The sequence below is a fragment of the Paramisgurnus dabryanus genome, chromosome 12 (genome assembly GCF_030506205.2).
Source record: "Paramisgurnus dabryanus chromosome 12, PD_genome_1.1, whole genome shotgun sequence".
Taxonomy (NCBI): domain Eukaryota; kingdom Metazoa; phylum Chordata; class Actinopteri; order Cypriniformes; family Cobitidae; genus Paramisgurnus; species Paramisgurnus dabryanus.
This window is the reverse complement of record NC_133348.1, coordinates 31,663,801-31,689,403: the sequence shown is the minus strand read 5'-3', so window position 1 is coordinate 31,689,403 and position 25,603 is coordinate 31,663,801. Positions and strand designations below refer to the sequence as shown.

Sequence of the window (25,603 nt, the reverse complement as noted above, 5' to 3'; positions counted from 1 at the left end):
AGGAATCTCTGGCTGACTGTTTTCCCAGTTTTATTTTTGACTGTATTTAAGCAGAAGAACTGGGTTTTATCTGGTTACTGTTTTTTTGCGGTCGGTTTGGTAGGACAGTTGGATGTTAGTGTCTAGATTCCTCCAGGCATGTTTCATTTTGCTACAATGTACATCATGGTGCTTCTAGTTCAAAGCTTTGCTGTTCTTTATATTCGCTTGTTTGGTCTTGCTAGCAGTTTCATTTCCTATGGGCAAGTCTTTGGTCTTCATGATGTAGGAATGATCAGGCGTGTTTCTTGTTTTTCACCTACGGTATACCTCACAATATAATCAAGCAGTGGATTAAAATGTAATTAAAATCTTAGCCAATTATTTCAATGACAAAGGCGCTCATCATCAGAGGTTTATTTTATTAAAAGAAGTTTCATTTAAATGTGTTTTCATTTGCAACATAGCAAAATGAGATGTTGGAGAGCTTAGTAGGCTCTATGAAACATTCTCATTGGTGTTAGGGAGACCTAAGCCTTTAAGAAAATGTAAGAGTCAGACAAAGAAAACATTTGTTAAAAATAAAAATAATAAAAACTTTCCACTTGAGCTTTGCAAATTTACATTTTTGCATTTGAGTACATTTTTAATGATATACAGAATCATCCAAAGGGTGTCAGATAACCCATTACCATTGCCATATCTGTCTCTTTATCTCAAATTGTATTTTAATTAGCTTTACATTTTAGATAAAAGTGCTACCAAGTACCCAAAGTTTATTTGACTTTAAATTAGTGGTGGGAAAAGTTTAATCACGATTAATCGCATACAAAATAAAAGTGTTTTTTTTCATAATATGTGTGTGTGTGTAATTATTATGTATATGTATATACACATATATTCATTTCAGAATTTTATATATATATATATATTTAAATTTATAAATCATATAGAACATAAACAAATATAAATAAATATATATACATGTAAATGTTTCTTAAAGGGGTCATATTATGAGATTTTTTTAAGATGTAAAAGAAATCTTTGGTGTCCCCAGTGTGTATGTGAAGTTTTAGCTCAAAATACTACACATATAATTTATTATAGCATGTTAAAATTGCTAATTTGTAGGCCTGAGCAAAAGTGTGCCATTTGGGGGTGTGTCGTTTAAAATGCAAATGAGTGGATGAAGTGCAAACACTGATCACAATGATGGTGGTTTGTTGTAATTGAAACTCAATTGTGCTGTCAATTATTTTTTCTTTCTCTCTTTCTCTCTGCTATTAAATGGCAGTGCTGTGGTTGGATAGTGCAGATAAAGGGGGTGGTATTATTTTAATTCGCCTTGCTACCTACTGTACCTCACAAAACAGGCGAAATCTGAACAACCTATTTTTTCACATGCTTGCAGTAAATGTCTTACCCAAACAAAGTTACTGGGTTGATCTTTATCACATTTTCTAGGTTGATAGAAGCACACAGCACACACTCATGTTATGCAAAAAATCACTAATTTTGAATTTAAATAATAACTTTAAATAATAAAAGGTGTTCCTAGAAATTAACCCCACTTGAGGATACTCGATTTAAGCAAAAAATCAAACATGTACTAATTCCTATCTCTGCTTTAGCCAAGTATTAAAGTGATTTTGAGGTGGGCAGCACAGTTGCTCATAGATAGCACTTACAATAAGAAGAACCCCGGTTCGAGCCCCGGCTAGGTTGGGTGGCCTTTCTGTGAGGAGTTTGCATGTTCTCCCTGTGTCAGCGTGGGTTTACCCCGGGCACTCCGGTTTCTTCCCACAGGCCAAAAACATGCAAGTTAGGGGAATTGGGAATGCCAAATTGGTCTTCCCCCAACTTCTTTATGGATTAACCAGTTCTCTCCACTCTCCATAAATATAGATGCTGAAATAAACAAGAATAACCAAACAAAATGACTGAAAAAAGTAGGTCAGTAGGTCTTCGGCCATGTGGAAATGTGGCAAATTTTTGTATTTTGTTGTGTCTTCGTCTCACAGAAACTGTTACCTGAAGTAAATCTTGCTTTAATGATGTTTAAATAGTTCATCAACAAGACAAATTGATGCTACGATATCATAATAATCATAAATAAGAGTTTTCTGGGTATTGCACATGAATGCCCTCTGATGTTGTGTTTACATCTGGAAAGTTTGGAAGTAATTTTGATACCCAAATCCCAAAAGGTGAGCGGGCAGAGCCGGCGCCAGACCATAACTAACAGGGGGGCACTCGGCTTCCAACGGGGGGCACGCAATAGCAACAATAACTTGCAAAAACAAGACATTAAAACAACAAATACAGCAAGCACACACTCATACAACTGGTACAGACTGTCAACTCATTTCCCGTATAAAGTGCAAAAGACCACAAACTATGCGCAAAACTATTGAACTTCGACCGCGGCGTGAGCGCAAGCTGAGCTCCGCTGCGCTCGCGCTCACTCGACGCAACAACAAACCGCCCTCGCGCGGCGCAAGCCATTGAAATGAATGAGTTTCATAGTGCAGCGCGTCCTAGCTTTAAAAAAGCCGCTTTACCATAATCACGTCGTAATGCTGTTAACGGTCTATAGCCACACTTCACATTTAAGCTTACGTAATTTAAAACAACGCTAACTTACCTTTGAAATAGCTAAAGACGGCATGTAAGAACAATAGACTTCCTGAAAACAGTGTCCTGTAGATTTGTAAATTCCACCTCAACCTCTAATCTCTGAGTTTGAGCCAGTCTGTGTTTGCATGAAGATGGAGCAGGCGGTGCTGGTTCATTCTAAATGTTCTAATATCCATATTTTACACGATCCATAAAATGCCGTGAAAAAACACGTTGCTAGTATCAAGTCACAAATGCTAAAGACGTAAGATGGGTGAGACGCGGCAATACATCCAATCAGAGAAACTGGTCTATTTTAATTAAAGAAAACATATATCAACTATATTTTCCTCATTTGATTACATTACAAGTCATGAAACATTCAATGTTTAATTTATTTTAATTATTCTATATATATTTTAAAGTAATTAAAAACTTTGTAGGGGGGCACAACAACCTGTTCGGGGGGGGGGGGGCACTGCCCGCGAATGCCCCCCCATGACGCCGGCCCTGTGAGCGGGTAAAATAAAAGTTTAACTTTAAAGTTTAACTTAAGATAAAAATGAATCTATGTTTGCAAACAAACAATACTTCACAGGTATTTTAACATTTCTTTTACTTAATGCTATTTAGTAATATTAAGTTAATCTTTCAGTTTGTGTGCGTGGGGACAGTCCAACATGACCTCATTAGTATACGTGTGTATTTTTATGTAAAATGTGGTTGTACCACAAGTACATTTTCTTACGTTTTCATACACACTGAATTGTATAATATCGATGTGTTGACAGGACTAATACATTAGTTATTTACGTATTAACAGCTTTACAGATGTACAGATTTGTATGAGTATTTGCGTTTCTCACTCATATTAATGGCATGTTTTCAGTCGTATTTTCTGACTTACTTATTAAAGACAGTTTACTCATTTACCTCATGAAATGTTCATGATTTTCAGAGAATTACACAATATTAAACAAGACTAAACTTTAAAACCTTAAAATAAATACAATTTCTGTAATCATTTAACCATTTTAAGCTTAATATTAAGCTTGTTTGCTATGACACACAAAAGACGTTTTCTCCTATGCAGCAATAATTACACCAAAACAAACATAAATTCACAAAAGATGTACATTTTATTAATTCGTATACATCTTAAAAATTCATACGATTGCGAGGAACAGATCCAAATTCAGCTCTTTATCCAGTGATCTTGATCTCAGTTCTCATCAGCGACTATAAACGGCAAATCTCGTGTTTCTTATAAATTTGAATTCAAATATTGCGCCTCAAGAAGCTTTACGACACATTGCTTTACGGCAGAGATATCAAATGGTCATTGGCTTTTGCGTGTTATGTCACAGATTTGCAACATTTTTGTCTTTCAGTCGATGTACTTTTGAAATTTGAAATGTGCGCCTTAACAGACAGAAGCCAGATTAACGTTCTCGTGGATTAATAACTTTAATATTTCTTTGTACTTCATAAACTCCAGAAAGGACCGCGGTGCAGCACATCGTCATTTTAACTACTTTTGATACTGCTTTTGAAATTGTGCAATAAATAAATTATTGTGATTATTTTTTTACAGTTCATGATTTAAATAAACTGTTTTGGGTAGGTTTCTTTTAAATGCTATATTGTTACTATTGTTACTAAAATTTTCCTCCATATTTCTGTTTGTTACGTTGCATTATATAAAATGAATACATTATTAATTTAATAAAAAATTTGTATAATAAGGGTTTAGGGTAAGGTTTGGGGTAGGCTTAGGGTGGTAACATTAACAATAAAATTGTTAAAGGGAAATTATACAGCAAATATTATGGTATGAAAGATTTGTTAATGTTTTAACTTTTGTAGCTGTATAAACTTAATAGTACTACAAATAAATGATGCAAATACATCTACATTGAATGCTTCAGCATCTATTTAAACGTACAAAATAATATGTTTGTTTTTTTGAAAGTTACATATTAATACTACATATTAAAAGTGAGACCAGGCTGGACATACAGTAGACCCACATGCTGTATATTTAGGTTCTATTGTGATAAGCCGCTTGTTTGATTATCTAAGTGGTTTGAATGCTTATTAGAAAAAATGTAATGCTCAACAAACAAGCAGGTTTTAATATTTAAACATAAGAATCATTTGATAAAAACAAAACTACAGTAAGTCAGTGAAATTCAATCCAAATCAAATGTTGCTTTATTTACTCATAATATAGACAGGCGAATATCTCTTGTCTGGCACCTGTGTGTATGGCATTAAATGCAGTTGTGACTTCAAAGTAATTAAAATAGGTCACCGACAACAGTAGCATTGACAAACAATTATCTGCCAAGCAATCTAGAGGTTATACTATATATACAGTATATATATAATGTGAAAACAGGTTCCACACAATTGAATAAAGCTTTTTTCTTCTCTCCCCTCATCTTCATCCTCTAGCGCCTCTGTCTCGCTCCACAGAAAAGTCTATTTTCTTTAACCTCTTAAAAAGCTTTTAATGAGACAGAGTCTTTTAAGCGGGGGACAAAGAGGACCCTCATGCGAGGAGATGTGAGCTCTTCTCCAGCCACCTGCCCAAACACAGGTGATCACGTCATAAAGAGCTCTCGTAAGCGTTCACAATAAAACCACGTCTCACAGACACGCTCACAATGACCCCTGGGTCCTCCAGACCCCCCTATTGATTCCCCATCATGCACTTGAGACACAAGAGGTCAAACTCCATACAGTCCAAATTCACCAGCGTCTCCTGCTGTACTCCTTCTGTTCAAACTCACTGATCTGCTCACGGCGCTTCGCTCCACATGAGGTCTCCAGCTTCTGTCTGCCTGTTTTAAAAGATTGCTGGTTGGCATTTGAGGACAAACATTTTATTTCTGGTGGTTCACACAGGCATATACATTTGGTTATACTCGCGCATGCCTAGACGGTATTATGCACATGACATTGGAGATTATCATTATCACAGATTCACGTTTACATGTTTAACACAGAGCTAAGGTGTTGATATCAAATGTCAGGACCCCAGAATATTGTTGTGTCTAAGGTTAAATGTGACGAGAAATGCACCACAACCAGAAGCACATGGTTTGAGTGAAAGTGAGAAGTATCTGCCTTCACTTACTTTTGTAACTGCTGAGCAAACACTTTTAAAGATGTGCTGCCATAAAACAGACAGATATAAAAGTCACGTAAAAATGAGGAGCAAATGATCTGCTAGTAAATGAGAAGCACATATTTATTCCCACACGCACTGAAGGCCTCAACATAGAAACAGTCCTGTCATATCATTTCAATTTTATAATCCAAGTGATATATTACATGTATAGCGCTAGCTCAGAATTCTTGAGTTCATTTTCTCCTCTTTTCAGTGGAGACAACGAACCATATGAAATATGGCATACAGTAGTTCATTGACATTTGTCATATGCACATTGTGTGCAAATAGGTAACAAAAAATATGTAGTCTATACGTTTAAAAAGATGTCCATATTTTCCCATTTTTATATAAATAGTTTAAAAACACAAAGTACACTCATGTTTTTTCTGGTGTTTTGTGTTTGTAAATTATTTCATTTTAATGTGTCACTTTATCATCATTTACAGGGGACATATCATGAAAATCTGACTTTTTCCATGTTCTAAGTGCTATAATTGGGTCCCCAGTGCTTCTATCAACATAGAAAATGTGAAAATTATCAACCCAGTAACTTAGTTTTGATAAACCATTCTGCAAGAACGTGAACAAATAGGTCATTGAAATTTGGCTCCCCTTGTGATGTCAGAAGGGGATCTTGTTTTAATAATATCTGCCATTTTGCAGATTACTCTCATTTGCATTTAAAAGAACACAACCAAAAATAGCACATTGTTGCTAACACCTACAACATGTAAAAAATAACTCTTTCCCGAACATTGACAAGTTATCTCAGAAAACATTTGCATAAAAAAGTGTTCCTGATAAATTTTTATGTTAATCTGCAATACCGCGATTATCCACTAGATTCCGCACTTACCCAATTTGTGAAAAATACTAAAGCCAAAACGTTATTTACTCATTTTAAACTTTGTGCATGTTTTGATAATCGTTCTGAATCTGATTTCTAACAAAATTCCTTCACAAAAATACAATTGTTTCAGCTTTTTGCTAAAAAAAATTATTTTTAAAGAAAAAATATAGATAGGATGAAACATTTTTTTTCCCGTTTTGTTTGTTTATTGTTTGTTTGAAAGCAGAACGTATGTTCTTTAATTTGATATATTTGCATGTTATATACATATACATATTAACAGCTTAACTGACGTACAGATTTCTACATATTCCTATTCATAAATATTAAAATCGCAGGCATTGGCGTTTCTTATGCATATTTTCTGACTTATTTATTTAAGACAGTTTACTTATTTACCTAATGAAATGTTCATGACTTTCAGAGAATTGCACATTAAACAAAACTACAATTTAATTTAATTTAATTTAATTTAATTTTATTTTATTTTATTTTATTTTATTTTTGTAATCATTAAACCAATTTGTAATATTTCGTTTTTTGCCATGACATACAAAAGGCTTTTCTCCTATGCAATAACAACTGTTTTGCATACTGTATTGGGTAAACTGTTTTAAATGTTTTGGTGTAAAAAAGGGTTTGGGTTTAGAAAAAGTATCAATAAAATGGTTAAAGGGAAATTATACAGCAAACTTTATGGTATGAAAGATTTGTAAATGTTTTACTTTTTCGTTGCAAAAACGTAATAATGCTATGATGAAATACATCTACATTGTACGCTTCAGAATCTATTTAAACGAACAAAGAAGTATTTTTGTGTTTTTAAAAGTTACGTATTAATGTATTAACAGTGAGAGCAGGCTGGATATAAATACAATATTATATATATTTTTTCTAGTTTAATTTAACCATAAAACTCACAAAAAGAGTTAGAATAAAAAATCCTGTAAAAGTCAAATCTCCTTGCTTGAATTAATTTTGTTGTCATGTTTGCATATAAAAACCCTTGTCATTTTGTTTTTAATGTCTGACCCATTAACCTCCTGTATCTTTCTTCTGTTTGAATACAGCGTCAGACCGAATACCTGACGGAAAGTAAAGCTTATCCAACCTTGAACGTTGCAGAAGAGATCACACGGTCTCTCTGTTTCAAGATTCCTCTGGCAAACAGCACAATCACCTTGTGATTAGCTTCAAACAGAAGAATGAAACTAAAACAACAGTGGAGGTTTGTGCACTGAATGATGGCTGATCGTGTAGTCTGTAATTAAACCAGTCTGCACTTGATGAAAGCAAAATCAACCGGCGGGCCCGCAGTTTCACAGCCAGTTTGCTTTTACGACATAATAACAGTTCAAATCAAATGAGAAGATTTCATATTTCGGGACGAGCGTGGACTCCAGCGTCAACAATTACACGCTGACCCCCCCGAGCGAGAGAAGAGCGGCCTAAACGGCGTTGTAATTCACCTCTGTTTGGGTGCTTCGTGGAGGTCTGACTGCAGGAATTCAAATGACTGCGACTTGGAAAGTGTGATGGCAATTATTTCGACCGTAGGTGTGGTTTTTCATTATATACAGGCTACGCTTCACTGTTTCACCCATTCCAGTGTGTCATCAAGTATCTGGAGAGCTTGTATCAGCACGACCTGAGCTCATGTTTCATTTATACAAATGGAATTGTTCTGCGGGGGAAAATTAATATCGGACTGTGTGGAACGGCTGTCAGCATGCCTTTGAATACAATAGCGATGGAAACAACGTAGTTTCACACTCTCGCACCCCCCCTCCTCCATTTTAGGGGCGAAGCTCTGCCAATGGTTGTTAACTATTTTGAAACAATGCATTTATTGTGTTATGTGTGCATGCTTTTTATATTTTTTTACAAATTGTTACCAACACAAATATGTTGCATTCTGCAAAATGCGTGGATTTTAAGTAAAGCTGAAAGTTTGCAACTTTCTTGATAGCAGAGAAGAGCTTGTGATCATAATAGACACATTATTTAATGAACAAACAAGCAGTGGGAATACATAGATCTGATGGACATTTAAATCCACAGGCACAGGTCAAATTTAAATATAATAAATATAATACAGCTGTATATTAAAGGGGACACATCATGAAAATCTGACTTTTTAAGTGCTACCTGTATAATTGGGTTTCCATTACATTAATCAACCTATAAAATTGTAAAAAAGATCAACCCAATAATTTAGTTTTTGTAAACCATTCTCTGCAAGCATGTAAAAAGAGTTCATTGAAATTTGGCTCCCTTTGTGATGTCAGAAGGGGATCTTATTATAATAATAGCACCCCTTAAACTGTACTATCCAACCACGACACTGCCATTATGTGCAGAGGGAGAGAGAGAGAGAAAATTATTGACAGCACAATTGAGTTTCAATTTCAACAAACCATCATTATGGCGATCAGTGTTTGCATTTCATCAGCTCATTTGCATTTTTAAGGACACACCCAAAAGCGCAACATTTTTGTTCACACCTACCAAGTGGCGATTTTAACATGCTATAATAAATTATCTGAGGGGTATTTTAAGCTAAAACTTCATATATGTACTCTGGGGACACCAAAAATTTATTTTACATCTTAAGAGAATCTTGTGAAATTTCAAATGCATCTGAAATGTTTTCTTGTAAATGAGCATTTTTTTTTATCAGGCTCTAATGTTTAGGTTCAATAATTTCAATTTAATGGCAATGAAAAGGTTATCGTCAGTAATTGAAATGTCGTATTTTCACACAAGTCACTTTAGAAATTTCTTTGGTATTTAACAACTGCTTGTATTTTTAAAACCTTCTAAGCAAATGCAAAAAAAATCCACTTTAAGAAAATCTAGTCACTTTTTACTGTCCTCTATTAATAAAGGTAAAGGCCCAAAATGCGTGAAAAATACATGCTTTAACTTTTTCACCTTGATGTCCGCACCCCATCATTCATCCAAATCATCTTCCATGCACATTGAGAGCTTTGTTGTGCCATTTAACGGATTCTGCCAACAAAAAAAAAAATTCTGAATGACCAGAAAGCCGGGATTAAGCAGATTTAAAGCAAAAGTATTTAATGAACGCATTAAAGGGATAGTTTGGCCAAAAATGATATTAAACCCATGATTTACTCACCCCCAAGCTGTCCGAGTTGCATATGTCCATCGTTTTTCAGACAAACACATTTTCGGATATTTTAGAAAATGTTTAAGATCTTTCAGTTAATTAAATGTGAAGTTACGGGGTCCACTCCTTCAAGTCCAAAAAAAGTGCGTCCATCCTTCACAAAATAAATCCAAACGGCTCCAGGATGATAAACAAAGGTCTTCTGAGGGTAATCCGCACGGTGTTGTTGTAGAAATATCCTTATTTAAAACTTTATTAACGAAAATAAATACCTTCCGGTAGCGCCGCCATCTTAATCGCGTCCGCATTCAGGATGAGAGCTTACGGAGGCTACTCTGCTGCTGCTCTGTGCCCCCGCCCTCCGAATTTGTCATACGTCACTAAGAAAAGTGCGTACACTACGCCAATACTCTCTCCTGAATACTGAGGAGTCTAAAGATCTGAAAGATCTAAAACATTTTCTAAAATATCCGAAAATGTGTTTGTCTGAAAAATGATGTACATATGCAACTCGGACAGCTTGGGGGTGAGTAAATCATGGGTTTAATATCGTTTTTGGCCAAACTATCCCTTTAATGTGCCGAGAGCATTCGGTCATTATCATTATTCAATTTTTGAGGATGTGTTAAGCTGCTTTTGCATCTGAGCTCTTCATATCTAACACATATATTAAATATAAAAGAAAAAAATAATTTAGGTTAATAATATAATAAAAATTTAGAATTTACGCTGAAAAATAATTTATTCATGTCCCCAAGGCCGTTCTTACATTCTGTAATAAAAGATGTGAATTTCCCCAGAGCCATATACAAACATTTTGGTAGGCATTACTGTATGCGCCTGCTTCTCAGTGAAAATATGAATAATTATTCAGAGAGACTGGGTTATTAAACACAAATGTTTACAGATGTACAGTGTGAAATCCTGAATCCTGAAAGACCAAAATAATTTATTCACTCGGGCTAAATATGAAAACTGTGAAACATGAAAGATCCTGAATACAGTATCGCTGTGTGTTAATAAAAGAAACAACCTTGAGAGAAAACACCATTAACCAATCACAAAACACTGACATAACTTTGAATTATAATAGCACATTTTGCATTCAGTCCAGTCCACCATAAAGAAACATAATCCAGTCTGGAGTCTATGATGTGATGGTTTTTGTGCAAAACACTGATACATCGAACAAAGACAATGATCTACAAACCAGAAATGAAGCAGAAGAAATATGAAAACGACATATTGACAAACACTTGCACAAAGATTGATTCTTGTCTCAGCAAAAAGCATCCTGGCTGACCAACACGTCTTTCTCGTTTGCATGCTCTCTCTGCATCAGTGTGGTTCTTCTCATGCTTTTCATTTAATTTTAATCAGTCGCCCTTACACACGTCTTTAATGAGAAGGGGAAATCAAAAACCAACTTTCTTTCTTCCTTCAGGTCATATCTGTGCTGTGGACAGATCTTTAAAACCAACAGATGCTGAACAGCCCCAGTGCGTCCTGACTTCGTAGCAAAAATCCCCTCCATACGCTCTCATTCCCACGGCAGCCCAGCTGGAGCAGATTTTCCCTGGTTGGCGTTTTCTCTGCCTCATGGGTCCGTCCTGCTCAAAGGATGCAGCGTGATTGGGCAGTGGTCAGGGGAGCTGAGATTAGTAATTGAATCTATGGAGCACGGGACCGCTGGGAAGATTCCCTATCGTCCTTTGAAGACCAAGGAATCTGCGGTCGTTCAGCATGGTCAAAACCCAAACCGCAACCCCCGGTGACACCCCGTGTGATGCGACCGCACACCATTCAGGCCCTTTATTTTCCTTCCGTGTCTCTGTGTGTGACCCATCCTGGTCGTTTTGGCCTGACAAATAAGGGGCTACTTCACCACCACAGAGAGTATGACTATTCCAGTGGCAGAGAGAGGACAGGCCCAATGGGACCTGCCATTATGAGTTGCTAAAAGGGATGCCATATCTTAACAACGACACCAGCTCATGTGTGGGACGTGGTCTGAGCTGTTTGGCAGTACATTGGTGTGGCCGGTCATAATTAGAGTGTGAAAGTGGGACCTCTGGTGCCGTGATCGAGACTCTGGGAATCTGCCTTCTAAAGCCGTCAGGGATGTGCCGGGATCAGGATGTTTGCGGGCAGAAGATGTCTCCCAGATGTCCGGCTCCATTGTAACCAGATTCATGCCTCGCTCTATAAAGGGACATTCACTGCTTGTTGCTTAAACAGCCGAGACAACACAAGCATGGAGTAATTGTTTGTTTACAATATCTCTAGGTCACCATGCAGGCGGCTTTTAGGCTGTGGGTCTCCACACGAGTGTCTCATTCAAAAAACGTCTACGCTTTGACCGGCCATGTGTAAATGCTAGATGAGTTTTTTAAGTGCTTCCCCTCCCGACATGAAACATTGTTGGAACTACAAAAGACCCACCTGCCTCACAAAAGACAAGAAGGAAAGAGGCAAGATGGGAGAGGTCAGAAGAGGTCGGACAAGATTTTGTGCGCCCTGCACTTAGACTAAAGAGGAGGAAGGGCAGGTGCGGCGAAGAAGAGGGTTTTTACAAATTAGTGAAGTCCTCGGGTCAAAGGTCATCAGCCCTGTCTGGGCTCAGCTTGCAAGTTTCAGTGGGAAATGATGGAATAAGTGGAGGAAATACATTTTAGTCTCAATAAAAATAACATAAAGGATGACGTGTGTGCCACCTCATGCATTCCAGTTTTTGCTCAGAATCACAAAATCTTTTAGTTATTCCACAAACATTTGGTAAAATGAGAGGAGACAGATCGTTTGCTGCTACCGCCCCGAGGATCTGAAATGGACTGCCGTAGTACATACGCCACCTAAACACGTACTTACCCGAGTGTGAGATTTAAGAACGAAAGTGATTTTAGTTATGACACCAACTAGTCTTTGAGGTTTTATGCATTATGTTACTTTATACCACAGGGCTGTTGAATGCTTGATTCTGATTGGTTGAGAAATGTTCCATGGGTGTTGATTATTTTTCTGTAAACCGCACACCTTACTTGTCAAATGTCTTAAAAATAGACACCAGAGCAATGTTTGTGGAAACCGTAGTATAAGAGGAATAATTGACTCCGGTCCTTTAAATTATTCGAAAATTATTTGTGGTGCCGCATTACCACCTTGGGTGTGCATAATTTTTTTATATTTCAATGACCTGCCATCATTTATTCCTTACATTATTAATTATTTAATTATTTAATTATTGATTTTACTGTGTTATTTTGCTATTTTGTCTTTTTTAGAAACGGTCATGGTTACTTACCTATGTTTTTATGTGTTTCATCTCATTGTGCTGATTTGTAATTTTGGTCTTATTAGTGTAAAATAATTTTTAAAAATGTGATTTTACTGTTATTGTGTATTTTGTGCACCACTGTGTCAATACTGTTTTATTAATATGTACTCTTTACACAGCAAAAAGTGAAATGTTGGCTTAAAAAGATTAAAAACTACTTCAATTGGTAACACCTAAAAAATGTATGTTTTTTTTTTTACTTAAATTATTCACCTAACGTGAATTTTTAAGTTGAATAAACATAAATACCAATTGAAGTTAATCCAACTTTTCACTTTTTACAGTGTAAATAAATTGAACATTAAACATTTTAATAGCATGATGCTACCGGTTAAAGGTTTGGACACACCAACTCCTTCCTACTTATTTATTCTAAACTAATAATAAACAAAACTATAGTAAATACAAAATAAATATAATAATAATGTTTATAAAATTGTAAAATTGTAAAAATTTCTTGTTGCATTTAAATGTTTAGGTTTAATCAACTTATTACAGTATAAATTATAAAAATAACTTAAACTAATTCATTTTTTTTTTATAATTTTATAACTCCTCACTAGTGAAGAAAGTTGAAATAAATTGTAAATAAAAAGTGAACAAAGGATATTATAGTTTTGTAAAGATGTTATACTTTTACTGTATATACACGTTTATATACAAATAATAATAATGTACTACTACTACTAATAATAATAATATATTATATTATACATTTAAATAAAGTGTGTCCAAACTGTTTACTGCAAGTAAAAGTACCTGATAAATTCAATTTTACTTTTTAAAACTTAGACCTTGCTATGAATGTTTTTTATTTGTCCAATGATAGCCTTTGAGTATTTTCTCAGCATTTCAAGCAGCATTCATAAAGACAGAAACAAAATGTTAACCTTGGACAACAACATAATAAAAAAACATTTGCAAAAGATGATTTCTTTCTTTCTTTTCATCATTTTTATTTCATTTTTTTACATCCTCCTGTGGATGGAATTACCAAAATTATGAACAGATAGAGTGACAAAACATTTGAATAGACTCACAATTTCATAATGGACTGCAAAATATAAAGATTTTTTGCATCATTTCATAAAATGCCACTAAAATTACAAATACATTGAGTATTTAACAATGAACAAAACGTACACGCGCATATATCCATAGAAATTTACGGAAATACCGGCACCCGGAAAGTAAAAGAAACCAAACGAGAGAAAACCCTGCTATGATATTCAAAATTGTAGAAAAACAGAGGACAAAACATTTCGGTCTCATTTAAAACACATATACAGAAGAGCTCAGTATTATTATACTTCAACACTGTAAACATCATTTAAAGACAGTGTCATAGTTTATTTTTTCCAATTCAATTGTATCACCTGCACTGTCAATCATTCTCGAAACAGGTCGGTAAAGTAATGGCTTAGTCTTGTTTCAAACCCATCTGTGCGTTAAGACTTTCCCTTTTACAAACCAAACACTTTTGCATTTCCTAAGCGAATATTCCTCCTGATTCCTCTTAATGAAAATAAATGATACTGTTGGGTCGTGAATTTCAACTCTGTCGGAAGATAAAGGCTGAACATCAGTTTGAGGCACGTCTATGCTGTCTGGTTCAATGTGTCTCACTTAAATACATCTTCTCATTTTTCTCTCAAGTTATGCCCACTTTCTTTGCCAGTGTGCGAAGTACGTGACAATAAATGACACATCCATATTTAAAAAAAATATTCTTGTGCTGTACATTTCGGTTTAACTCTGCTAATTGATACTAAGTGGGCATCATGTGCAGCCTTAGCTCCAATTAAACGCTCTATTCAGAGAGAAATGCTTTCACAAAAAAATAGAAATTATTATGAACTGCAGGCGTGTATGCAGAAAATGAACTGCGGTGTGTGTGTGTGGGGCGTAGGCGAGGGCTGCCTTGTAAATTTGAGCTGATGGTGTACCGTATGAATGGAGGCAGGTGGAGGCGACTCTGTGTGTAGGAACAGAGGCCGTAATGAGGAAATCATTTAATCCCAGGATCTTTTAGAGAAGAGGCTGAGCTCCCAGAGAGTCACGACACAAATCGATGATTGCAGTTTTAACAACGCACATGGTGCATAGAATTGAGCTACAAGTCACAAATTAATGATCTCTCTCTCTTACACTCTCTCAAGGTAATTTAGGAATAATAATCTAATAGCAACACAGCATTTAGCCCGCTCAAAACTGAGTGAAAACTTATCATCCATACTGAAAAACATATTAAATATGTCAAAAACAAAATCTAGTTTGATTTAGGCAAGAATTCACAATAAACACTAATACCATTACCAAATCAAGGAATGTTACCTCATACCAGGTTTGGGAAGCATTGGAATTGAAATAAGAGATGGGGGAAGGTTAAAGGGATAGTTCACTGAAAAGTATACATTTTGTCATCCTTTACTCGCTCTCAAGTTGTTCCAAATCTTTATAAATTTCTTTGTTCTGCTGAACACAAATGAAGATATTTTGAAGAACAGATCTGGGGCACCATTGACTTCCATAGATGAAAAAAAACAATACTATGGAAGTGAATGGTGCCCCATATCTATTTGGTTATTAGGATTTTTTTTCAATATTGCTTTATTTGTGTTCACCAGAACCAAAACATACAAATACATCCATAAAGGTTTGGAACAACTTGAGTTTTCATTTTTTGGTGAACTATCCCTTTAATATTAGGAAATGTAAACATAAAAAAAAAACTTTTGAGAAAATATATGCCAGGAATTCGACACTGGTGCCATAACACAGTTTATACACAGGAACTCTGGGAATATTGAGGGAATTTTGTTGTTAGAACGTCTTGGTTGATGAACATATTCATTTTAGACTGATAACTTTCAAATGCAGTCAAACTGCCTGTCAGCTGCCTTGAAACATCCCTAGGTGTTTGGCCCCTATGTTTTTCATATTTTATTGTCAAAGTGACATTCAGTGCTTTACATCTATCTTTTGTATATCCCCCAAGATCAGTGGGGCCGTCGACAGCAACATGAAAACGTTCTCAGAATTTTAGAGGTTGACCTCTTTAGAAATTACCCATTGTTTCCTTTGAGGAAACTATAGTTAAAACACAAAATTGGCTGAATGCCAAAATCTCAGTATTCGTCATGTCATAAGATGGGGCGTAGAAATATAATTTCAGGAACTGAATGCATTAGAAACCCATCGATAATGTACCTGCACATGCCATGTATTATTACAAATAATCCAATAAATACAGAAATTATTGCACAGTAGAAAGGCTCCATGAATTCTTAATGGACTACTCCTCTGTTAGCTGCTAGGAAACGCAAGAAGACTAACATTTCCCTGGCTTCTTGTTTCTCAGGTGGCATTTTGTTTTTATTTCAAAACAAAACATCAAACACTCCAAAAACGAACAAAAAAATCTAGTCAAGAAAAAAACTATCCAGCTATACCCATAATGCAGTGCATCGGTAGTGGTCTCAAGCTCTGTCCGCCTGCTCTAGTTTGACCTCACTGGTCAGCAAATGCTCTCCATGCCACTTCTTCATGTGTTTCTCCAGGGTGCTGTACACGCTGAAGGGCATGTGGCAAATATCACAGCGGTACACCTCTTTGCCGAACTGTCCGTGGGTCTTCATGTGTCTGGTGAGCTTGCTGCTCTGGGCACAAGCATAGCTGCACAGGTCACACTTGTAAGGCCTCTCGCCCGTGTGGCTGCGCCGGTGCACCGTTAGATTGCTGCAGTTCTTGAACACCTTACCACAGTATTCACAGGTGTCACTCCGTCGGCTCTCTTTGGAGCTGGGCGGTCTCCCGGGGCCTGGACCCCGCATATGGAGGTGGGGCGTACTGCTGCCGCTTCTTCCAGACATCCCGCCCCCCTCCAGAATTTCTCCCGGTGGGGTGGAGAAGCGCAGGCTGCCCGTCTCAGACGAGGAATGCTCGGATGAAGTTCCGAAAGGTGACTGCCTGGAGTCGTTAAATAGGATGGGCTCCCTGATGAAGTGGCGAGAGGCGGCGTAACCAGCCAGCAAGTGAGAGTACACGTTTTCAGGGGAGATGACGGGCACCTGATGCACCTCCATGTCCTTCTCCACCTTGATCCTTTTGGCGGAGGATCCAGAAAGGCTTGGGCTTGAAATAGGCATGGGTTTTCGATGGAATAATGCTGAAAAGGGATCCTCCGGGCCACAGCCTCTGCCATTCACCATTGGCCGTCTGTCTCTATCCATCTCTATCCTGCCTGCCGAATCTCTGTCTGTCTCTTTGTGAGCACCTGGTGGAAGTCTCAAGTGATTGTCGAGGTTGTTGTATTGGCTTTCTGCCACTCTGTCAGTGGCCATAGGCTTTTCCTCGGGAGAGGGTCTTTGGCCATTTTCTCTGTTTCTGCTTGACTCCGAATCCATACTCACATTGGAATCAGGCCTGCTTCCATTTTGATGTTCTTCCTCTTCTTCCTCCTCCCCCTCTTCCTCCTCCTCTTCTTCTTCCTCCTCATCATTATCCAGTCCATCCCTTGTTCCATTTTCCTCATTGGTTTTACGCCCTTCTCCAGCCGAGTCTTGTGTTCCCTGCTCAGGTGAACTCCCCATGGAGCCTGACTTGTGCATGTGGGTTTTCATGTGGCGCTTTAGCTTGCTGGCCTGTGAACACGCATGGTCACAAAGATGACACTTGTAGGGCCTTTCACCAGTGTGGCTTCGTCTGTGCACAATCAAGTTGCTTTGGAACTTGAAGGTCTTGCCGCAAAACTCACAGGACTTGGCTTTGCCAGCTTGATTTAATGGTGGTGAGGAGTTGCCTCTGGACGGTACCGATGGTGGCTGTGAGGGTGCGGTCATGAAAGGAGGCTTGGAGCCAGTCTGGAAGAGGGTGGGGCTGAGAAGCCGATGCATGGGCGGTACACGGTTAGGTGAAAGAGGGGGGGTTGGACCACCATTGTTGTTGTTGCCTGCCAATTCTCGAAGACGTTGGGAGAATCCCATGGACGGTTCCATGCCCATGGGTGTCAACCGCATCACCCGCTCGAAAGCAATTGGATGTTGGGACAAGATGCCCATCTCATCTGGGCCAAGCCGTTCCAGAGGATGGCGGGGTGGTGGAGGGCCTACAAAGGGTGGGGTAGATGGCAAGCGGGTTTCCATGTATCCGGGATGAGGGGGTTCCCGTAGCAGCGGTGCAGCCATACGTAACAGGTGGAAAGGGTTGCTGCCATCACCCAGAAAGCTGGCAAGAGGGGAACGTGGCAGGGCATCGGCCCCCAGCGGTGGAGGAAGGGCCATGCGTGGAGTAAGAGAGCAGCTAGTAGGGTGAGTGTCCAAGTAGATACGTATCCCGTGGGTGTTCTGTGCATGCTGCAGCAGGAACCATGCGCTGGTAAAGGGCTGCTTGCACGTGGTGCAGATGTAACTGGAGGGCTCATCTTTTCCTGGAAGACAAAAAACGTGAACTGAATTAATATATACATATTAGCTATTAACTCAGATTCGCTGCAAGGGGTGGCTGAGATAGCATGCTTTAATAGCTTTTCGTGTCATTCGCGCATCTGTTTGTTCTCTGTGATGGCTTTGAATGTAATCAAAGCCAAAAGTCCTCTATGGCGAGGTTCATGGATCATTTCTTTTTAAAAATTAAACAGGCAACATGTGAGAGACATCTCATCGTGCTGCGGCGACAGCCATTTCATAAGACTGAATGAAAATTACATCATCTTAAGAAAGAAGACAAGAGCTCACTGATAGCCTAGCAGGTTATCTACAGTACCCTGCTCCTCTAAAGCTGCCTGTACTCTGGATCTAAGTAACATGAGAAGGTTAGCGAACACATTGTGCTAATGCTAATGTCAGCCAGATGATAATATATAACTCCCTGATCAACACCCCCACTCCTCATTACTTCCATATGGTGATAATTCTGTGGCCACAGAAGAAAGAGAGGATTATGAAAAATCGAAAATGAAATAGAGGCATGTTGACAGATCCATACTCTGACATAGTCAAGTTAGCACAGTTGACCAGTGTTGGGGGTAACGCATTACAAGTAACGTGCATTAAGTAATAATATTACTTTTCTGAAGTAACGAGTAAAGTAACGCATTACTTTATGAATGTACACATTAATATTTTAGTTACTTTTAAAAAAAAGTTACTTTTCAGTTTAATTAATTAGATATAAAAAAACAATGTACTGCATTAAACTGAACGTATAAACATAGAAATACACACTCTATGAACAGTTTTAGTCAGAATTGGCAGAGCTTGACATTTGTGCGACAGAAATATGCAATTTCTGAATGCATAACTTTTCAATCATAAAAAACACCAGCAAAGTAAGAAAAAGTACCTCAAAAGTAACTTTAAAGTGACGTAAGCATTACTTTCCATGAAAAGTAACGAAGTAACGCAAAAAAAGTAACTTTCCCCAACACTGCAGTTGACCATATACTACTGTTAGCAGGATATTACATTTTTTGTTTACAAATGCATCTCAATGCATTTATGCTTTTAAACCATTAACTTCAAATCTACTCTTGTTTTCATGCAATAAAGGCAATGGTGTCTGAACTTATGTCATGGTTGATAGAAGTGATAATTATGAGTCTACAAGGGACGCTATTTGTGTAAAGAGACATTTTGGGGGGAGCAATAACCCCCCAGCCCTCCCCATAGACCCAGCCTTGATCTGTGTACTTTTATTTTTAGCTACAAATGTAATGTCTGACCACTAATTGTGATATTTGTGATTCGATCACCAGGGTTTACCACTGACCACTTTATTCAGCCGAACTGAAATGGATGTTAATACCAGATATAAACAAAACCTCTGATATAGAATTAAGTTTAAGGGTTTCACAGCACGCTGCGTATGACTTGAAAGGAGACAGAGATGTGGATGATGCAATGTAGGTTGTTCTGCATGACGGGTCAACAGCTTGTGTTTAGTTTGGCTAGCCTTTAAACAGACACCTGGCAAGAGGGATGTGTCAAAGATCAGCTACTAAAATACACACAGGCTGTTCATTTCTTCTCTCAGGTCTGGTGCCCACTTCTGTATAGGTGATCCGAATACATGTTTTGTTTCTTTGGGGGCAGTACAGGATTCAACATAACACATTGAAAGTACGATTCATGAACAAATACGTGCATATGTGCGTCCGTGTGCCATAATTTTGTATCTGAGCCATTGCAATTTGCATCCTATCACATCATACAGAAAACACCATATGTTACTAAGGGACCGTGTCAACTAACAGACAGGCGGGCTTAATGACGACCAAAGACAAATTTCATCAACTTTCCAAACAAGCCAGAACGAGAGAGAGAGAGAGGAGCCCACAGTGAATAAGTTAGGATATGCTAATGACCCATCAGACTTCCATGTCTTGTGACAGCAGCTTGCGTGGCATGATGGTGTGAAATTACCCATCAGGCACCTCAGGAACACAAATCTCCATATGATCATGGTCCATTGGGTCTTGTTCTGTATGTGTGTGCGTGCCAAGCTACCGAGGCCTGGGAGGGCCATGTCTCAGCAAAGCGCTCTAGCCAATATAAGCTCTCATTACAGAATCGGCGTGATTCAATTTGCAGTAATTACCGCGGCCGTGTCCATGAAGCCGCTCGCTGCGGGCCACAGAGGTCAACTGCCAGTTAGCAGAGCGCCTTTTTTTCCTCGCAGTGTATTCAATTGCAAGAGCTTAATAGCCTAATTTTCTTGCCTCGTGCACTTCAATAAATATTGCCGGGATTACAGGTTAAACAGCTAAATTGAGTCGTGGCCTGTTGGAGTGCATAGCGCTAACAACTCTACAGTAGCACACTTGCTGTGACGAATGCGTAGGGTAGCCTATGTGATTAATGACGGGCACGTCTGTGCATTACACTAAAGTTATAGATTCTCTTGGGTTTAGTAGTACAAAACCTCACGGCCAATTAGTCCATCCTCAGGGACCTCCAACCTGAGTTTAGATATGTTGATTTCAACATTTTGTGGCAATTAATTTCCTTTTAAGAGCATGAATGCAATGACAGAGAAGTCAGGAGGAGGGGCCGGAGGGGTTTTTTAATTATCTGCGAATAAATCTGTCAGACTTGAAAGCCCTGCTGCTGCGTGAGCGAAGCAACGTTAGTGTTAACTGTTAACCTAAAAATCGAGCCATCGTTCATGATATTGCAAAATTGCCTAATAATATGTGCTCCTCAATTGCGTTAACCGCTCAAAAGGTCATGCATTCGAACCCAGGAAACACACAAATGTATACCCTAAGTCACTTTGATCTGCCAAATGCTTAATTGTAAATATAATTGTAAAACGCAAACATCTGTGCATTTGCACAAAGACTTTGCAAAAAGCAACCCAACATCATATTTGCATGTTTGTGCAATTCAGGCCCGGCACCCGTACAGCTCAAATCCGCTACATTACTAGCTGTCGAAAGCTGCAGCGGTGAATTTGCATAGAGAACAAAGCGCAGGATGATGCCGTGGGGACCACGACACGCCTTCACTCCCCTCCGGACCCTCCCCCCCGACGTCCTCTCCGTGCACCTGTCACAAGCCTGGCTGACACCTCACACCACAGTATCGTGGGCCCTCATTAGCATGCCTGTGATCTGGGGCTCCCAGCGGCCCATGGGGCCTCACCTCGCATCACTGATGTCTTGTTTGTGATGATCGCGGCTAATCAGGGGGCCAGGCCACTATGCTAATGAGAAACACGACTCTGCTGTCTGTGCCACCGACACACACTGGGGGATAGGGGATGTGAATGCGTCTGTGTGTGTGAGAACGAGAGAGAGAGAGCTAAACAATGTCATGATTATACATGTGAGATACGGTGGATAACTTTTAAGGCATTGCAAAACTGCACGTCACAAGTTGAATGTTTGCTATCAGTAGGCTGTCTATCTATCGCTCTCTCTTTACCTCTCTCAGGGTTGGATGAGTTGAAAAGACAATCATATTGCGTTTGGTAAATGATAACAACAACAAAATTTACGATTTTGGGGGACGGCGATAAGAGGAGAACCAGACCTCAAGCTAAAGGCCAGACCATCATACTAGTGTTTATTTCATGCATGAATGTCAGAGCTCACTGTGATGTGCGTGTATTTGTGCATATGTGCGTGTCTGTGTGCTCTTTGATGTGCACTGCTTATATCCGATGTGCTTCTATTCTGCTATTAATAGAATGACAGATTTACAGTGATGATTAGAAGATATCACTTACAGTGGAAATTTATTTCTATTAGTATTTTCAATATCATTACAATCTTTAAAAGACTTTATAAAAATAAAAAGTCACTTAGCAAATTTGTGAACTTGACCATATTATTTTATTTTTATCTCAAGTTTGGGAAGTCAGTGCCTGTTCTTGCCTCCAACAGCAAGATCATAATGTGATTCAAGCAAAGGAAGGCGGTACCCAAATGGAATTTTTATATTATTATTTATAACTCTTTTTTTTATAAAGTTTCTTCTCAGATTGTTATTCTAACCAAATCATTTCAATAATTTCTATTTATCTATAAAACCAGCCCATTCTCATGAAGTGCATTTAAATAACTCGCAGTGTGAAAAGTCATGCAATACATATGACAAATTCCAATTTTGCATGCATATAATATTCCAGTTCTTCCCATTCACTTTAAATGGCACATCTTTTTGTGCAATTTTTATGTATTGGTTTCTCTTTTTTTTAAACCTTTCAAATGACATCCTAACACAAAACCCAACTTCAATGGACCATGGTTTAAAAATAGACAAAAACATGGAGACACCTATTACTGTAAATGACATCCTAAAGCAAATCTCAAATCTAACCCCAAACCCAAGTGACATTTGTTTAAAAAACAATACATAAAACGACACGAAAAGATCCGCCGCATTAAGTGAACGGGAAGGACTGGCGTATCATATGCATGCAAAAAGCTACCCAGTCTCACAAAGTTTCGTGATATAGTCACGTATTTTTTTGATTCTGTTTTCGTGCTATTATCACAAACTTTCGTGTTTTTTCGTGATCGTATAACGAATTCCTGTTTTCGTGTGATTATCACGTATTGGTTACTCAACTGCTTTTTCCTATTTTTAAACCATTGTCGCTTCGGTTTAGGGTTAGATTTGGTGCTTGCATTAGAATGTCACTTTATATATTGGTTTATACTATTTTTTCTGATTAATTTTTTTATATGTCGCCTGCCGTTAGGGTTAGAGTTGGGTTTGGTTAGGGATGTCATTTTATGTAAATCTAACCCTAAACCGAAGCGACAATGTTAAGAAAATAGGACAAAACAGTTGAGTAACCAATACGTGATAATCACACGAAAACAGGAATTCGTTATACGATCACAAAAAAACACGAAATTTCGTGATAATAGCACGAAAAAAGAATCAAAAAAATACGTGACTATATAACGAAATTTCGTGAGACTGGGCTGGCAAAAAAATGAAATTTGCCACATGTATTGCACAAGTTTTCACACTGTGTGCTATTTATATGCACTGCAGTATGTAACCATGCCTGTAAAAACCCAGTTAAAGTCTTTTTTGATTTACTGTTTTCAATATGAAATCCTCTTATATAATGTAAAGCACATTCTGTAATAATATAACCTTGATATGTTTTAAATATTGACAGAGTAAGGCCATGTCAAAGATTGAAATCAATGTGAAATCAATGAGTGAAATCAAACTTTGATTCTCATCTATAGATACATAACGATTAATCACGATTCATCTATAGCAGAATAAAAGTTTTTGTTTACATCATATATGTGTGTGAACTGTGTATAATAACTTTGTATAGATAAATGCACACAAATGCATGTATATATTTAAGAAATGTTTACACATGTATATACATTTGTATATTTATGTATAATATAAATACTTAATATATAAATATATATTTTTCTTAAAATTATACATGCATGTGTGCATATTTATATATACATAATTATTATACACAGTTCACGTGATGTAAACAAAAACTTTTATTCTGCTATAGATTAAATCACGATTAATCTTATGCATCTCTATTCTCATCTCATTATTAGATTACGAGACTTTAGACTGAATTTTTCAAACAGGCTCACATATAAAAAAAAAAAAAGGAAAATACAGATTTGGGTCTCACTATGGTCTCAAACATGTGTACATCAAAGTCAATTTCTTCGAAAGATTTAAAGGAAAAGAGTTCACTTTAATAACAAGTTCATGATAACTGGCTCTGCAATGCACATCCACGACGTCACACATTACGTAAGGTCACACTTAGCATAGGCTTAAGTACAAATCTAGTGTTAACAAGTCAAACATGAAAAGACAAAGTCAAACGCACTTTTAAAATAAAGAAAGAAATTAAAGATAAAACACATAATGCGTGAAGTCAACACACATCACAGATCTAAAGCCAAGTGTTTGTGGTTAAAAAAGTTGTGGTTTTATATATTATATCAATCGTTTTGCTATAAGACCCTTATTCCTCAGCTGGGCCCTTTGAAGCTGCATTGAAAATTGGGACCTTTAACCATTATATCTCATTGAAGTGCACTATAATGGACATTTTTTTTGTAATGTTTCCTCAAAAACCTTAATTTTTTTTGACTGAGGAAAGAAAGACATGAACATCTTGGATGCTTGTGGGTGTGAGTAAATTGTCCATTTTAAGTTTCTTCAAGGTTTTAAGGCAGACTGCAGTGTTTCCGCTATATACATTCAACCGTGGCGGCCCGCCACTCATAAAACATCCCCGCCACGCCTGCGGTTGTGGATAGAAGGGATACAGTAAACGAAATCTCGTTGGATGAGCACTGTTTTATCCTAATCCTCTAACCAAACCCAACTCTAAACACAAAATTTCACACGATTGTAGGATGTATTTGTATCTAATTTAGCCAGAACCGCTGTTTTCATCCTAATAAACCTACCTCCAAATGTAATCCGTAACTTTTCGGCATTTGCTGTATCCCTTCTAGACAAAACCCACAGCGGGAGCTCGCAAAAAAGCTACTGCGAGACTGGCTGTCTTGAAATAAATTCCTTTCTGGATTTGCGTTGTTCACTCATTTATAAATAAATCTCCTAAAATATCATAATTTCCTCCATGGGTTTAGTTTCATGCACAAATAGATTTAAATCAACAGAGGATTATTAAGCTACGTTTCTGTTTTGAGAAATAATAATAAAATAAATAAGCCTATACGAAATATGTTGCACTTAAATAATTATTAAATTGACAAAACGAATAAAAAAGTATTTGAGTTTCTGTTCTTTTTTTGTGACGCGCTCTAAAACCAAACCAGCAGAAAGCACGTCATGTTTTTAATGATTATAAATAAGCACAAGGTTTTCTCCTTATTGTGAGTTTACAAAAATAAAAATACATCATTTGAAGTTGCGAATGTTGTTTTACTTTTATCTTTATGACTATAAATTTAGGGTAATTTAAGCTGCAAGGTCATCACGCATATGATGTTCACCGGCGCATATCTACACCAGCACAGCGCAGGGC

General features: G+C 37.5%; 1 protein-coding gene across 1 annotated transcript in view; it reads right to left on the bottom strand.

Annotated features, from left to right (window-relative positions):
• Positions 1-14,027: 14,027 nt before the first annotated feature.
• Positions 14,028-25,603, bottom strand: part of bcl11bb (BCL11 transcription factor B b) — a 36,982-nt gene continuing 25,406 nt past the window's right edge. The window contains exon 3 of the mRNA XM_065268780.2: positions 14,028-18,518. Within this exon, the coding sequence (XP_065124852.1) occupies positions 16,570-18,518 (1,949 nt within the window). The 3' untranslated portion in view covers positions 14,028-16,569. The remainder of the gene's footprint in view (positions 18,519-25,603) is intronic.